General features: G+C 41.5%; 1 protein-coding gene across 1 annotated transcript; it reads left to right on the forward strand.

The window, feature by feature from the left end:
* The first annotated feature begins 687 nt into the window (after window positions 1–687).
* LOC137292143 (uncharacterized) lies at window positions 688–16799 on the forward strand. Its single transcript, XM_067823683.1, has 25 exons — window positions 688–844; window positions 959–1207; window positions 1321–1473; window positions 1592–2046; window positions 2166–2331; window positions 2425–2754; window positions 2866–3387; window positions 3493–3836; window positions 3934–4116; window positions 4318–4579; window positions 4755–4902; window positions 5125–5382; window positions 5499–5771; window positions 5880–6123; window positions 6536–6752; window positions 7052–12769; window positions 13097–13435; window positions 13745–13910; window positions 14064–14520; window positions 14627–14774; window positions 14985–15105; window positions 15235–15476; window positions 15628–15939; window positions 16050–16124; window positions 16598–16799. The coding sequence occupies exons 1-25, from the start codon at window positions 755–757 to the stop codon at window positions 16655–16657; spliced, it is 11532 nt and encodes a 3843-aa protein (XP_067679784.1). The 5' UTR covers window positions 688–754; the 3' UTR covers window positions 16658–16799.
* Window positions 16800–17731: the final 932 nt, after the last annotated feature.

Raw genomic sequence — 17731 nt, forward strand, 5'->3', positions numbered from 1 at the left:
GTTAAAGTATATATGAATAGCATTCCATTGGATATAGGTTGACAGATGGTTCCTGAAAGCGTTTTCCTTTAATGAAACCTACAACGGCTTATTGGAATTGTGTTCGTTGTTTAATTGCACAGAAAATACAACGTTGATAAAATGTCTATCTCAGAGAAATTATAAATATTCTTTTCATTTCATTTTCATGTTTATTTGCTGGTTTAAATGGGTTGAAAATATCGACATACTTTACCAGTGCGATGCGACATACAGGCTGTAAAGTAAATACCAATATATAGTATTGGTATATGATGATAACTATAATGGATTGCATTTAAGTACGGTTATTCTCCGAAAGGACTCATTGCGCTTTTCTGTCACAAAAATTGGACGGCAAAGTACACATTAAAGGAAAACCTGTTTGAAAAAGAATCTCTTCAAGCCGGTATATGTGTTACAGTGGACAGACATTGTGTGACAATATTTAACCCTTTGTGTGACAGGCCCTATCAGTGTGAGACAGGGAGATGATGACGTGACATCGTGCGCCAAATCTTGCACAGGTAAGAAACTGAAGGATTTCTCCCCATTACATCACTTTCCACATGCAAATTTCCGAGAGAAGGTGATAATTGTAATTCGAACAAAGTTTTGCTGATTGTCCATATCATATCATAAACTGAGAATGATGGTATTTATAGGCACATCCAAATTCAATTACGTCCCTGGGAAGACGTATGAGTTTGAGTACAACGTTCAAACACAGACGTCCATGGAGGGAGCCAGCAGTGAACGATCTTCACTTGGTATCCGGGCAACGGCTGACTTGGAAGTGCTGTCCAAGTGTGAAATGGCTCTTCGGGTAGGTAAATCAGAAAATGCACATAACCAACACATTTCCATTGTAATAAGAAGGACATGATATAAGATGGGGGTTCAGCCAGTTATAACCGTATTTGGTATTTCTTCTACTCAGCTCCGTGACGTCAAAGTGTACCGATCTGATCCCTCTGCCCCCAACCCCATGAAATATGCTGACGAAACTGGGGAATTCAAAAGGAATTTGGAACGACTCCCTCTTCGATTCTCATTCCAAGATGGCGTGGTGGAGGAACTTTGTCCAACCTTTGGTGAAACGACATGGGCTCTCAACATCAAGAGAGGTCTTCTAACTGCAGTGCAAAACAGCATGGATCGTATCGACAGAGACCAGAGAGTCAAAGAAGTAAGCAGCAGTTTCCTGACTAAATAGAGAAAGAGCCATGACTGATTACATCTCTCCTATAATGTTATTGTATGTATGGATATATGTAACGTGTCCTAAATTTGATTTTCTAGAGTGACATTGCTGGCAACTGCTATACAGATTACAAGGTAACCAATACTGGGTGGTATACCACGTCAATCAAGAAAGTCAAGGATATTCTTGGATGTACTGATCGCCATGGTTACCAGAGTTCTGTCCATGCCATGTCATACAGAGTGCCATCGGTGGGTATGTTTATTGATGCTATAGTCAGAGTATGTAGTTACTTCCATAAGTCTACATGATGTACATTGGTATTCACACGTTCTCTTGTTAAGTGTAAGCTTGTTGAATCTTCCTCAGGATATCCAGTCCATGCCCCTGATGAAGAGCACACACGAAAACGAACAAGAACTTGACAAGAATGGTCGCCTTAAGAGTGCACTTATTACGGAGACACATACCTTCAGGCCCTTTTCTCAGGACACCAATGGTGCCACAACCAAAGTCCTCCAGAGACTCAACTTCAAGTCTGAGAGATATGGTGTCACAACAAGGCCTGATCTGATCGGCAGCCGTACAGGACTGATCTATGAACACGTTTATGGAAATGGTCAACGTGCCGAACCAAGGAGAGAAGCAGAAAACAAACTGCAGCAGATTTGCAGGGATACAACACAAGACATAAGACCAGACACACCACGTGTCTTTTCTGAACTTGTCTACATTCTCAGAAACATGGATGTCAGTACCCTTAGAAGTGTCTACAGTCAGGTCAAGAGAGGATCACTTTGCAGTGACAACAATGAGCGCACCATGTAAGGGACTTCATCTTTTTATTGTGTCAGTGAAACTAAACTATGGATCCACTTTAAAAGTAGCATCATAGTCCGGTGGTTACATTTTAAAAAAAAACAACATGTATTGTCTGTTGTAGGAAGTTCTTCATTGATGCCATACCAATGGCAAGCACAAGCGCTGCTGTTCAATTTCTGACAGAACTCCTGACCAGAAAAGTCGTGACCGGAACCCAGGCTGAAATGTGGATCACCTCACTTGCACTCATTCACCATCCAACATTAGAAATGCTTCAACATGTCAAGGTAAGACAGAAGTGTACCTTTAAAATGTGGGAAATCGTCTCTAGTACATAAGCGAAGTAAGAATGATCTGATGCTTGCTGCTTTCTTTTGTAGGACCTTGTGGAGTCCCCTGAATTGAGTATGAATGCCATGCTACCTGTGTCGACAATGATCAACAACTACTGTAGTTTTAACCCTAGCTGTTCGGATGAAGTGGCTGTTGCTGACATCCTTTCAGTTTTCAAGAAGAACATTGGTTATGGCTGCTATGTACGAGACAATAAACTGGATAGAATTCTGATGACTCTACGCGCCATTGGAAATGCAGGTCACTCAGAAGGAATCGTTGACAGCATCAGAAATTGTTTCACCAGGGAAGGTAATCCAATGGAAGTTCGCGTTGCAGCTGTTGAAGCCTTCCGTCGCCTTCCATGCTCTGCTGATGTGAGTTGATTTCATGTCACAATATGTTGAGCTTCACTTTTCTTACTGCATAACAACTGTCGAATAAGCCCATTTTGTTGATTAATATCAAATGCATGCTTTCTGTTTCAGAGAAATGAGGTGATGACCATCTTTAGAAATGGAGAGCAAGACCCTGAGCTGAGAATTGCTGCTTATCTGGCTCTCATGCAGTGTCCCTCAGAAGATGTCCTTAGTAGAATCCAAGACACTCTTGCTTCAGAGGAAGCCAGTCAGGTTGGATTCTTTGTCTGGTCTCACCTTACCAATTTGATGGAAACCTCCAGTCCTCTGAAGCAGACAATCAGGCGCATTCTGGAAGACAAGGTCCTCAAGAGAGAATTTGATATGGACACCTTCAGTCATTCTCGCAACTATGAAGGCTCCCTTTTCCTGGAGAAATTTAACACTGGTGCCATGGTCGACAGCAACTTAATCTTTTCTGAGAAGTCCTTCATACCTAGGTCGGCGATGGTGAATCTGACAGTGGATCTCTTTGGAAACTCCATCAATTTGCTGGAAATTGGTGGTCGTATTGAAGGCCTCGAATACCTCCTGGAAACCTATCTTGGACCTTATGGCTACTTTGGTAACGCTAAGAAAAACATACAACAGGTAATTCTGAAATTTTTAGTACAGAACCTATTTAAGTACAACTACACTGACACTGCTCATTTTCTATCAAGTCACTCATGAATTAACAATGGGGACATTTTTCAGAGTCGAGCCAACCTTGACAAACTTCGGGGTGCCATGTACATGAGGATCTTTGGAAACGAGATGTTGTACAAACATTTCAAGGGGATGGAGTCCTTGACGACTGCTTCCAAGTTCAACTTCCTTGAATTTCTGATCAAGATGTCTAAGAAGCATGACTACTCTTTCACTCAGAGTATGATGATCCTGGACAGTAGCATGATAATCCCTACCAGCTCTGGTCTTCCCCTCAACCTCACCGTCAATGGCACATCAACCATCGATTTAAAGGCCTCTGGACAAGTAGATCTCCGCAAAGTTGCCACCAAGCCACGCAGTCTTCTCATTGATGGAACTATCCAGCCAAGGTATTATATCAAAACCCTAAATACAAGTGTATAGTAGGAAATACCTGACCCTCAGGTAATGATTTTGGAAAATGCATGTTTCTTTACTATTTTTCAGTGGAGCGATACAGATTGCTGGCACAATGACAATGGATGCCTTTGTGACTAAGTCTGGCCTTCGTGTCCTCAACACCTGGCACTCCAGCACAGCCCTGAGGGGTCGTGTAGAACTGACTCGCGGCAAGATACTCAGTGCTGAACTCGAACTGCCAGAACAAAAGATGGAAATCTTTGATGTCAAGTATGTTGCCTTCACATACATCTAGTTTTGGATATTCCAGTTATAGCATGTCAGCTCCATGATGGAGGAAAGTTAAAAGTGATGCAAGTCATAAACGTGTACCTTTTGGCGAAACCTACCAGCAATTGTTCGTCCTCATGCTGTAGGGAGGATGCAGCCAAAATATGTAGCTTGGAAATCAACTTTTCGTCTTCATTTTAGAACCACCTTCTTCACTCTTCGTGGAGACCTGGAACGAGAGGAGAAACTCATCACTGATAATCGTCAGGACCTGAAGCTCTGCACCGGTGAAAGACTTGCACAAATTACTGGTGTTGAGCTGTGCAATGAATTCCAGTGGGCCAATGCATCCTTAACAAATGGAGCTCCCTACTTTCCATTCACTGGGCCATTTTCCTACAGCATGACTCTTCTAAAGAGAGACACACACAGTGGCTACAAAGTTTTGGCTAAGCGCACAGAGGTATGTGCAATTTTCCTTTCAGTATCATACTCCTAAACAAACAGATGGGATATTTGCCAGACCAATCAGTATGTAAAAATATTCTACTAAAGGTTAGTATTTCTACCGTATGGTTACAGAGCGAGTTGTTGCAATAGATTTTGTTCATTTCGTAAGTTTAAACATTTATCTTCAGAATAAGGTCTCCAGCACAGCTCAGCTTGCTTTTAATACTCCTGGATCTAGTATTAACAGAGCCCTTTCAATGGATGTTACTATCAACTACAAGAACAAGGAGTTTGAATTGGAAATAGTTTCTCCCTGGAAAAAGGCAACGGCGAAAGGTAAAGAAATTCTTCGGCAATTTATGCAAAGGAAAAGTACATTTGCATAGCAATGTTCAAATCATATTGATGCTCTTCTATCACTATAAGGACATTCAGCCATTCTGCCATTATACATATACTGAGTATCAAAACGCAATACATTCACTGATATGTTCCCAACGTCCATATGGCAACCTTTGTGTACATTATTTAAGTAGACCCCTGTATATCTACTTTCAGGCAATTTGGACACTGACCAAAAGCTGCTTGGAGTTGGAGGTAACCTTTTGTTGGATGAGAAAGATGAGTATGGCCTAGTGGGACAAGTGAAGATTATCAAAGGAAGAGATGCTATGACATTCAAACCACGCTTCGAGATCAGACAGCCAGGAGCCAAAGTTATTCTTCTATCTGGCTCTGTAAACACTCAGGGCTCGAGGAAAGCAAATGTGGACTTGTCTCTGGATGGAATCACTGCCGACCCAGTCATGTTCAAATGTAAGTGCATTTCAACTTTTATCATTTTCTATTTCAATGCACTTCGTTTTTCAGATAACCTGCAAAATGGCAAATATCTTATAAGTAACTTGTGGCTCATGCTTTCTTCCCTGTAGCCAATCTGCAGAACACAAAGTATGAAAAAGGCATGACTGCTGTGCTGAATTTGGGCAACGGAAAGGTTTACAGCATTGACACCAGCCTCATCAACAGAGACTCTGGGAAGAATCACCCTATCATCAAAGTCATCCCAAGACTTGTTGTCTCAATGCCAGAGTATGAACTGATCAATCTCAAAGGAAATTCCCTATACAAGTCTCAGAAATCCTTTGAAGGTGACATGTCTCTCTCGGTCTACAAGGTACTTCCGAAGCCACTCACAGCCAAATGTAAGTTTTCCCTATTCATCCTTTACAGTCTTGAAAATCATTATGAAGTAAAATGAAAATATCCAAAATCGGGTCTTTAATTTATGATGCCCCTCCTATATTTTATAGGGAAACTTGGAGTCAACAGTGGCAGAAATAACAAATACATAGGTTCCATCAATGTCAATTCCAAGTTTGCCAATATGAAACTTAGTGGTGGTGTCGAACTGAAGAAGAAGAATAGTGTGTCCTCAACAGTTACCGTCATCTACAGTGTTCCTGCCGTGAAGTTCATCAAGCCAAATAGATTTGACCTCAGTTCCAAATTTACCAACAGAAGTACAAAATCAACATTGAATTACATCCTGAATGCGTAAGTACAAATGCAAATACTTCGACTTCTATTGGAAGTTAAGGGATAAGTTGTTAACATCAGAGTTTCAACATTTAATGCTTTATAAATGTTATATTGTAGACATGTAGAGACGGATCAGTGACAACATGATTTCCGATACAATTTCTTACTTCGAGTTCAACCTATTTTAGTTGATGTGAACCCCTAATTTGCCTTAGCATGATTTATGATGGTACATCCAGTGGGTCAGGATATGTTCACAACTTCCTGAACTCCTCATATCACTATTCTTTGATAATGATTCTTTCAGAGCTTCTGGTGTAGTCAGAATCACACAGTTCGCTCTAATTTCTTCTGATTGTGGAACTGGTCAAGTCACATGAAATTCTGGTCTGTGACAAAACCTGATGTATACATCTTGTGTCTTCAGAAACTTCGTATCTAAGAGAAACCGTGACTGGAACTTCGAAACCGATCTCGACTTCACCCACAACAAAAAGCAGACTGGAGGTCACATGCAGCTGAAGTATGGAAAGAAGCAGAAGGATCCAAGTAACTCCCTCACCACAACTGTCGATATCTCCCATGATATGGGGCCCAAATCAGCAAATGTCAGATATGACGTGACAGCTACATTCCCGCTAAAGGTATGTCGAAGATAGATACTGCTGAAAATATTTAGATTCTAAAGCTGTTTGATATTGTTTATGAATGTACACTTTTACCTAGTGGACACCAGTAAAGATAAAGGAAAAGTGATATGTGTTTCCATGTACACATTGGGTAATGTGTTTTGGTTTTCTTTATTGATAAATTTGTAAATGCAACTTTCTTGAGAAATATGGAGTTATATTTCAAGGGCATAACATTAACATATACATCCCAGGTAATAAATATCTACATTTCAAAAGAAATATTCTATACATTTTTTACAAATTTGTTCCAGGATGTTGACATCCGACTGAACGGAAAACACAAGCACGATAAGAACATGCTTGTGTCAAACATGCAGCTCGACTATGCTAAAGGAAAGGCAATTACTGCATCTTTGAACTTAAAGGACAGCAGCAAGAAAGACTTGAAAATGTCTGGGGTCTTCAATTTGGACTCCCCATTCAAAGATATCAACCTGAAGACTGATCTCACTCAGAAGAAAAAGAACTATAGGCATCAAATCACTCTCAGACTGGACAAAGCCAAGTCGACTGTTGTCACAACTTACAGCAAACAAAAGGGAACTGTCCACAGTGTGGATTCACAGATCAGTCTCCATTCCATGAAACCAACACGGGTTATGGGTGAAATAGATCTGGACATGAAAGATTTTAAGGTTTCAGGGAAAGTGGACCATGCCAAGAAGACTTATGGTGTTGCTACAGCCTACAAATATACCAAGGATCCCAAAGGAAAATGGTCATTTGATCTTACCTACCCAGCCCGCCACATCATTGTTGAAGTAGAGGGTGGTAAAAGGGGAAGTGTTTATGCTGGATCTGTTGATGCTAAATGGGACGCTGACAAGGACAATCAGCAGAAAGTGAATCTACAAGGAAGCCTTGACTACAAATCAGTCAACGACATTGATTCATCTCTATCACTGAAGTATCCATCACGAGTCCTAAAACTGAATGTTAAACACCAAGGTGGAGATCAGACGATTTCCCATGCTGACTTCTCCTGGTCATCGAAGAAACAGATCTCTCTTGATACAATGTACAGCAATAAAGTGTCAGGTGGCAGTCGGAACATTAAAGGATCTGTCAGATTTCAAACACCTTTCAAGAAATATGAATCGATGTCAGCTGAAATGAGTGTTGATAATCTTCCAGAACGGTACGCCTCAACAGCTAAACTGGAATGGGGATCAGATGCAATCAATAGTGCCATTGTTTTGAAGAAGCCCTACTCCCCCAGGAGCCTTGATCTGAGTATAACAGCTACTTCACCTTTCAAAGGATACAGACGAATGAATGCCAAGCTGGACCATTCCATGTCAGACCAACAGCTGAATACCAAACTCGAGGGGACCATTGATGGAAGAAATGCTGAAGTCACCCTCTCTGCTCGAAACAAAGGCAACTTGCATGATCGTGATGTTGAAGGCAGGTTTACTCTGACGTCCAACATTCCCAACATGAAATCCATCTCTGTGCAGATGGAACACAAAGATGATAACAGGGAATTTGTGACGGATCTAACAGCTGATGTAAATGGTGATCGCTATCAGTATAACCTTGTTATGACACATGCTCTGGCTGGTTGGCAGTACCAGAATGAGGGCACATTGATCCTTCTGTCCCCAAAGCGCAGGATAACCAACACATGGACTCACAAAAACACAGGAAGGGATCTGAAGACCACTTTAAACTCCGAATGGGGAAGAGGAAGAAGACTTCATTTCAACCTGTATGGCAATCATGACTCTTCTGCAAGATACACTACAACCGGAGGTCTTCTCCTTCAAACACCCTGGGAACCTGTGAGGGATATTGACATCTCTTTGAACAATGCATTTGGCAGAGGATATATCCGCAGCATTGCTCATTTCAAGAAAGAAAAATCCATTCTCGCCTCAAGTGAGATCAACTACAGGAGATCAGTGGAACTGGCCGAGTTTGACTTTATCATTACTACACCAAGCACACCAGACCTGAAAGGAAAATTCAGTTCAAGATACAACTCTTACCCAATCTCCAGCCATCTGGAGTTTGAATGGGCACCACGTGAAATGATTTCAGCAGATGGGTCTCTTGATCTTGCATCAATTGAGAATCTGGATGGTGAGCTTCGAATTACCACTCCATTCAGAAACTTCAGAAACATTCTGTTGAAGGCATCTAACAAATATGAAAATAGTGAATGGCTGTCACATGCTCTTTTAGATTATGCTCCCAGAAAAGCTATTGAACTAGAATCCCATATCACCACTGGAATGATAAAGAAGGCAAGAGTAACTCTAAAGACACCTTTTGATGACCTGAGAGTGCTGGATACAGGAATCGAGTACAGAGGTGGACTCATGACCTTTGACAGTCGAGCAGATTTTGAAATTCAGCCAATCACTGGAAAATATGCTGCAGTAATGAACTGGAACTATGTCAATTCAGATGTTTCAGGAAAAGTCAGAATTGATACTCCCTTCAAAACACTTCGATATATGCAAATGGTTCTCTCCAGCCAGAAACAGGACAATGGCAAGAGGCACTCTCGTTTCGAGGTGGAGTACCATCCACAGCACAAAATGTTCCTTGATGTCACTTATAAGCTGAATTCCCTGGAAAATATTCATCTAGATGTAAGGCTCAGCGCACCACTTGCAAACATTGACCACGTCTCTGTAACTTTAAACCATGTCCTCCGCCGTCGAGGTGTCATCTCTGATTTTGAAGTAGCATATGCACCCTATAAAACAATAGCAGGACGTTTCATTTTGAAATGGAACAACGGAATTGATGGATCTGTCATGATTCACAGTCCCTTTGATAGTTTATCTTCACTGTTAGCTTCTATTCGGCATGAAGGCGAACCAACTGACTTCAAGAGTCACGCAGAGCTGCAATTCAACAAGTATGGCAAAAGTGAAATGGACATTAAATTTGAACATGGAGGTAAAACAAAGGGTTCCTTCACACTGAAGACACCGTTTACCAACTTTGAGATGACGAAAGCTTCTTTCTACAGAAGAGGAGGACTAAGGAACCTGGAATCAGGTTTATCTCTGATATATGCTGATGGACAGGAGGAAATTAGAGCCACTTTCACCAACAGGATGACATCCTCATCACTTGATTCTGTCCTTGTGATCAGCTCACCTTTCATCGAAGACATCCGTCTGTCAGTTGATCACAACGGCCGACCTACAAGCTTTACAACTAAAGTAGGAGTGTCTGTTGCTAATAGATATACCCTGTCGTCTCAAACAGGATTTACCCTCCGGCAATCAACCATTGATTTTAATACAAACCTTGCATCCAAATCCGACCAGGGTAGCAGGAACATGAGGTTAATGTTCCATAAAGAAGGACCAGTAAACAACATGAACAGCCAACTGACTGGAGAATACAATGGCGAGCGTATTGAAATCAAAGGAGTTTTGAAGATGATCACAGACATAGATGGAAGTCTTACAATCCAAACACCCTTTGAGCCATTTAGAGACATTGGTGTGATGGTGAAACACTCAGGGAATACCAACAGATTCAACAGTGAGGGCGTCATCAGGTACATGGATGGACAATCTGCTGAGGGTAATGTTGCATTCTCTCATGATGGCCTTAGATTGATTGATACTAAGGCAGAGATCAGAACACCATTTAGTGGTTCCCAGTCAGCTACTTACCATCACACACTGAGTGATACAAGAATAACAGCTAACGCAGGACTTCAATATGGACAAGGCCAGAAAATTACTGCAGACGTTTCTGCAATGAGTTCCCCTAAGATAGAGATGTCAGCTGACGTCAGAACACCCTTCCAGTCCTTTGAAGAATCCAAACTGATTTTCACCCATGAAGGTCCGCTCGATGACTGCAAAAGCCATGCAGAATTTGAGATGGCTGGAAAGACCTTGACTGCTGATTCCAGTTTCATACATGGAGAGTCAAGCAAAGTGGACCTTGTCATCCACACCAACGTGGAAGGCTATGAGAGTCTTAAAATCAAAGCTAACAGAGAAGGCAGTCTTCGGAATCTCAGGACTGGTGCACAGATTTCTCTACGCGATTCTGTTTCTGAGGTATCTCTGAACAACCGTTTCACAGGAAGACGTCTTGTTACTGCCTTTATTTTGAGAAACCCCTACACACAGGAAATAACATTGAACATCGATCATAATGGCATCCTTTCCAACTTTAAAAGTCAGGTGTCTGCCAGCATGGGTCAAGATGCAACACTGACAGGAAATATGGCATTCAACATGGACAATCTTGCTATCAAGATGGACAGTAATGTTGCTTACAGTATAACTGGATTTGGAAACAACTATGCCCTCAAACTTGGGAAGGATGGCCGACTTGAGGATCTCACAGCCTTCCTCACAGCAACCTATGGTGACCAAAACATTAACATGAAAGCAGCTCTTAGATCTGTTGAGAGCATTCACGGTGAGATCAGTGTTGATACTCCTTTTGAGTCCTTCAGAGATCTTGCACTCACGTTTGATCACTCAGGAGACCTGAACAAGTTTTCATCACAAGGAACTATTCGGTACATGGACGGGAGGGAGCTATCTGGAAAAATCAGCCACACGAACAATAGGCTGAGACGAATCCTGTCGACTATTGAAGTCAATACTCCATTTAAGGGTTTAGAGTTTACAAAGGTCGAATACAGACACAGAGGAGACAGCAATTCTATCAGATGCAATGCTGATGTTGAGTATGGGACACAAAGGAAGATAAGTGCCGAAATGAGTGCAAGTATATCACCCAAATATGAAATAATGCTGAAAGCTAGGACCCCCTTTACTGACCTCAGGGAAATGTCTGCATCTGGGTCTTTCGAAGCATCCATGAAACGGTATGTCTTGGCCAGCAAGATAAGTGCAGGAAGAAAGAATACAGTTGTTCTGGATTCTACAGTTGACCTGTCAACATCACCAATGACAGCCACAGCCACACTCAAAACGCCCCTGGAATCCCTTAGAAACAATGAAATATCAATCACCCATACTGGAGAATGGACCAATTTCCGGTCTACACTGGACATGAGATCTCCACTCATTAGTACAGTGTCTGGAGAAGCTTCCCTACACTACACATCCCCAGCTGAAATGGATGCTCTAATATCTCTGACGGATAACATCAAATTCTCTGTTGAAAACAGTTTGAAAAGTGGCAGACAAAGGTCCCACATTGTAGGGGCCTGGGCACCAAGAAGGCAGATTGTTCTGGACGGATCCTACATATTCTCGAGTGACTTCATGGAAAAACACCTCTCTGCAGATGCTTCTCTGTCTACACCTTTTGAAATGTTGAGGGAAGCAGCACTCAAAATCGAACACAGCCAAGGAAATGAAAGGTCAACTCAGACGATTGAAGCTGACTACAATGGAGAAACTGTCCTAGATGTTGACATGGAGTACAATAAGGCAAACAAACATGAAAGCATCATTACATTCAGAAAGCCAAGAGCCATGCAGTACACTGTGTCTGGTGAGTTTGGAGACAGGAACATCGAAACTGAGCTATTTGTCAACTGGGACAGAAATGAACCAGAAAGCAATGTCAGATTCCAAACATCTCTCAACGACCAAAGTGCAGCAAACACCATCGACAAGGCCATGACAATCAAATTGATTCACCCTGCTAGAACACTCGGTGTCGCTGGTACAATTGCCAAGAGTGGAAGACAGACCAAAAGTGTTGGCCAGCTTATTTGGAATGAAGATGCTGGGCAGATGTTCTCCTATGATCTGGACCTGACTGATAAAAGTCGCAGATACAGCACCCTGTACGATGCTTCACTACGCCTGGAAACCCCTGTGCGGGGATTCAAAATGGATGGGTCATTCAGCAATGCCCGTGGGAAAAGGGTAGTGGACGGTGCATTTTTCTGGGATGCTGCTCGTGATCAGACAAAACAAATAGGGATTACAGCTGTTCTTTCTCCCCCTGACATCCAAAAGAGGGCCGAACTTAGTTTGAGACTGCCTTCCATCGGAAAGGTGTGTACAAATGTTTTTTGGTTTTTTTTATTGAGGCTGCATTTTGGTACTGTTCAGATCTTGGTAATTGTATTTAGGCATTTGCAATGTCCTAAAACTCCAGTCTTACTATCACTATCCCGGATAGCCCAATCTGCCGGTGAGGTGCTAGGTTATTGTTCACATAACTTATGCCACTGGGTACCCATTTTTGCTGGGTGAACAGAGACAATTTGGAGCAAACTTTCTTGGTTAAGCTGAGATCACCTGTATCACATTGCTGTATGTCTGTGCTTCTGTACAAAGTAATTTATGTTTCAACGTGCAACTAACTGTCTTTCATTCCAGGATATCAAGGTTGATACTGAGCTGACATTGAATGATGGGCGAACCCTCTTTGACGGCAAGACAGAACTCTCTTACTCTTCAGACTCCAGGAAAACGCTAACTCTCAGCTCCAAAGTTGAGGATATATCATATGGCTACTCCAACAAGAACTACAGCATGTCAGTGGCGGTTTCACACCCCTACACTGATGTTGATGTCAGGCTGACATCCAATATTGGCATGTCCAGTGACAGGTACACCAGTGGTATGGATGTCAAATACCTAACTGCCAGACGTGAGAGAAAGAACTTTGCTCTTCGTGGTGAAATCAACAGACTCAGAAAACAACTTGATCTTCAGGTCAGCTGCAGTACATTTTGGATACAAACTAATCTCATCAGTTATTGGGAAAACTATAGTTGTCAATATATAGACTAGTGGGGAGGTGGTGATTATTATGAAAACCTGGACCAAACTTGATTTTCAGACCTGCAAGTAAATATTTGATGAAAATGTTGAATAATTCTTCTAGCGAGCATCGATATGCAGGCTTCTGCTGAAAGACCTTTCAAGTTTCTCTACCTTATGAATGAACCCAAACTAAATTGATGTGATGATGCTACTAAAACTTCTACTACACAAATGTAGGTGTTCATTGGTTTTCCATAGATGATGTCCCCTTTGACGACGATGACTCTGTCAGGAGAAGTTGATACCACCAACCCGTATCGTCTTAGAATCAGCAACAATTATGGTGATGACCGCAGCCTCAAATGTGTGATGACTTTTGACAAGGAGAGGAAATTTGTTGACTTCCAGACGAACTATGATCTTGGTAACTATTTTATTGTTAAACCTTATTGTTTTTCACTACCTTATTACCAAAAGTATATATTTGCCCTAACATTTCTCATGGTTTATGTCACATTTGTTTAAAGATTACACACCCGCTTTGGTATTATCATTTTTGGTGTGCTGTGATTTTCAGATAATCCAGGTAACACCATCAACTTGCATGCCAACTACATCAACTCCACTGCAGTGAAAGCTGAGCTATATAACACAGGCAACAGTGGACGAGTCACGGACAGCCTTGTTTTCGTTCGCCTTAATACATCAAGAATCCTCCACACCAGGATTTCCTGGAGACCCGAAGTTGTTCGGCAAATCCAAGATTACTTGACTGACAAGGTTCGGAGGTTTGGACAGGAGGCAAAGAGTGAATTCCATGACCTCTATGAATCTGTTGGAGCGGAAATCAGTGGAAAATACCATCGAATTGCAGCAGCTTTTAGTGAGGACATTGCCCCTTTCGTAACACTCATTGAGAGGGAGATGGAAAGTATTGAGGCTCAGCTAGATAACATCAAACGTGACATCAGACGCATGTACAGTCGAAACGACCTCTACATTGCAGACATGGGAGACAGTTTCCTATCAGCGTTGTAAGTATTTAGTTTGTCTTCATATTTTTCCAAGATGAAGGGATAGTTTTGAAGAAATTACTAAAAGTGTTTTGATATCTTTATTTTAAACCTGCATTTTTTTCAGTGAGAGCTACAAGAATTTCGTCACTGCTACAAAAACCAGGTTTGCTGAGATCAGCGAGGCAATGACATCTTACCTGGAGGAACTGAAGAACTACCCAATCAACAGAGAGTACCAAGAATTGGTTTTCCAGTCCCTTACCAAACTAAAGGTAAACTTCTTGATCCGCATTTAATGGGACAGGACATCGATACACAGTCATGCATTATACCTCTTTACATGTACATGATATACGATTATCACTTCATATCATGGTTCCCAGTCATTGACTTTTGAATTAATATTTTCTAGCCAAAGATGTACTCCAGTTCAGTGCTAGTAATTCTTTACATAAGCAACCTGTTTGATGATTTTTTTGCAGTCTGCCATCGACCACGGTGTGGGATATGCTGTTGAGATTATAAGCAAGATCGATGACCAACTGAAGACCGTCAAAGAACAATACCAGTTCCACGCTCAAAGAATCCAGGATGGAATTAAAGGTACACGTTTATGATGTCAGAAAGTATGGATCTCTATGTATATCTATTTGTGATGACGTGATGTGATGGTGAAAAGCGAAAGATAGCTTTCTCTGTTGTTAAATGAGTATTTCGATTTTGTGTTTGTAGATTCCATGAACAGAATCAACAACCACCCCAGACTTGTTGCCCTCAAAGCCAGAATTTCCGACATAGATTATCAAAGATGCATCACAGTGCTTCAAGAGAGAGTACACGGTTTGAACATCCCCGAGAAATACAACTCTGTTATCTACAATACCCGTGAGATGATCAACAGTAATCTGGCCAATGTTCTGGAACATGAAAATGTCAAGCACATGAGATCTATGGCCAACAACGTTTACCAAGAGGTAATCTGACAAAGCACAATCGTCATCATCTGCTAAAGCTATTAAATTTTGCTAGTTGATATTCATAAGATCATAACCTTCCAAAGAATGCACATATACTTAGGTCAGTCCTGGATGCTTCATTAGCTAATGACACGCAACGTTCCTACAGGGGCTGTGGGCATACAACTACTGGCAGGTGGAGGAGAATCTACAAAAGCATATCCACAGCATCTATGAGATCATCAAGGAGATGGTTGAGGAGGAGATCGAGAAATACACTCAGTACCTGAACTTTCTGAAGAAATCCAAGGTCACTGTATGGGAACCAGCACATGGTGAAATCCAGATGGATGTGTACCTGCCTATCCCACTCAAGTCTCTGGACTCCCTTCCCGAGATGGACGCCTATGTTGACAGAGTCAGGAATACTGTAGACCAATACCTACCAGACAGAGAGACCATCAAACAATACTACGATGAGGTGAGTAATTTTTGTGAGAATTTGTTTCCATGTACAGGACATTAGTGAATTCGACATAAAGTAATACTATCAGTCCAACATAAATTTATTATTAGTTTACTGTGTTTCAGTACATGCCCAGCATCAAATGGAGATCTGCAAATCAAACCAAACTAGATGATGATGAGTTTACTGAAGAACTCAGTGTAAGTAGAGGAATTTTCGATGTTCATACTACATCCTGAAATGGAGGACAGTTCAAAATGAAATACATCACAGTGCACACACCATACCTAAACATCCGTCAACGTCACTGTTCAATTTCTTCAGGAACCCATACAAGTATCGTAAGTGTTCAGTGGGATCGTGTGGTCAGGTTATCTAACTATGATGAGGCATTTCACCATATTCTAATTACGTACATGGGTGTTGATGACTGGATTCAAAGACCACAGAAGTAGTTGGAATATTGCCGCGTTAAACAACAAACGGAACTATCAAACCCCAAACACTCCTTGTCCTGTAGCGACACCTGTTGCAGATGAATACAGAGTTGTGTCCCTTTGGCACATATACCTTGAGTGTAATGATTGAACAGTCTTATAACGAGAGAACCCCTGAGTTTTTCACAACAAAGACGGTAAAGATGTGTCATATCCATTTATTGCATATGTTGCAGGAGTTCATGAGGAAGAAGTCAGTTCGTCAACGCCGCCGGTACCGAAACAGGAGCAACTGAACACCTGGCCTGTCCCCAAATGATCTTGAGATTATTGTAATATTTCAATAATTTATTTATTTTATAGTGCATAATGTACAGTTGTCATTGAGTGATCTTTATGTTTAATGTATTGCATCATTTGAAAATAAAATATTGACCTTTTGCAATATTATCGTTATGTTTAGCATTGAATTTGGACGTATGATGCTAGTTAACTGCAAAATATTCTCGAAAAATATGTGCAGTAGTGGACAAAGTGCGAACTGAACTGATCGCGTTGAACCTAAGAGTGAGTTTAGTGAGTGAGTTACGCTGCACTGAGCAATATTCCAGTTATATGGCAGCGGTCTGTAAATGATCGAGTCGGGACCCGACGACATAGTGATCAACAGCATGAGCATCAGTCTACTTATTTGGGATACGATATCATGTGTCGTGTATCAACCATATCAGTGGGCTTGACCACCTGATCCCGTTAGTGTCCTCTTTTACGCATGGATTTCTGTAGATCAATTCTAACCTTGATCTTCAATGGTAGGGAACCTTAGAAATGGATGAAATTAGTTTATAGAATCCTTAAATGTGTTCCAGTTTTAAAACGGCGTGCCAGCTTGATGTGAGAAGAAAGCCCCGAGATGTTGATGTGGGACACATACAATGTATTTACCTTTTCATGCAATTTTTGACAGACCATTGCAGCATTCTCGCCATTTCTTCGGGCATCTGACGCCACGCCAAATTACCACTGATGCGATCACTGGATTTTCTGGTCGACCGCGTCTTACAGATGTAATACTACTGAATGCCATGTCCAACAAACATATACTCATGGTATAGTCAAAACTGTACAATCTTACGATGTTTGCCGTTTCTGTGTACAACGCAGTGGTGCCTGAAATCTGCGTATAAGTGGCGGTGGTGTCTCCTAGTGGTGAAAGCGTTCGCTCTTCACGGCGTTGACACAGGTTCCATTCCAAACATGGTTAGAATGTGTGAAGCCTATTTCTGGTGACCCCTGTGATATTGCCCGAATATTGTTTTAAAAACACGGCGTAAAACCATACTCACTCACTCGTTCTGCGGATAATTGTA

Source organism: Haliotis asinina, chromosome 7, assembly GCF_037392515.1.
Source record: "Haliotis asinina isolate JCU_RB_2024 chromosome 7, JCU_Hal_asi_v2, whole genome shotgun sequence".
In the NCBI taxonomy this organism is placed as follows: Eukaryota; Metazoa; Mollusca; class Gastropoda; order Lepetellida; family Haliotidae; genus Haliotis; species Haliotis asinina.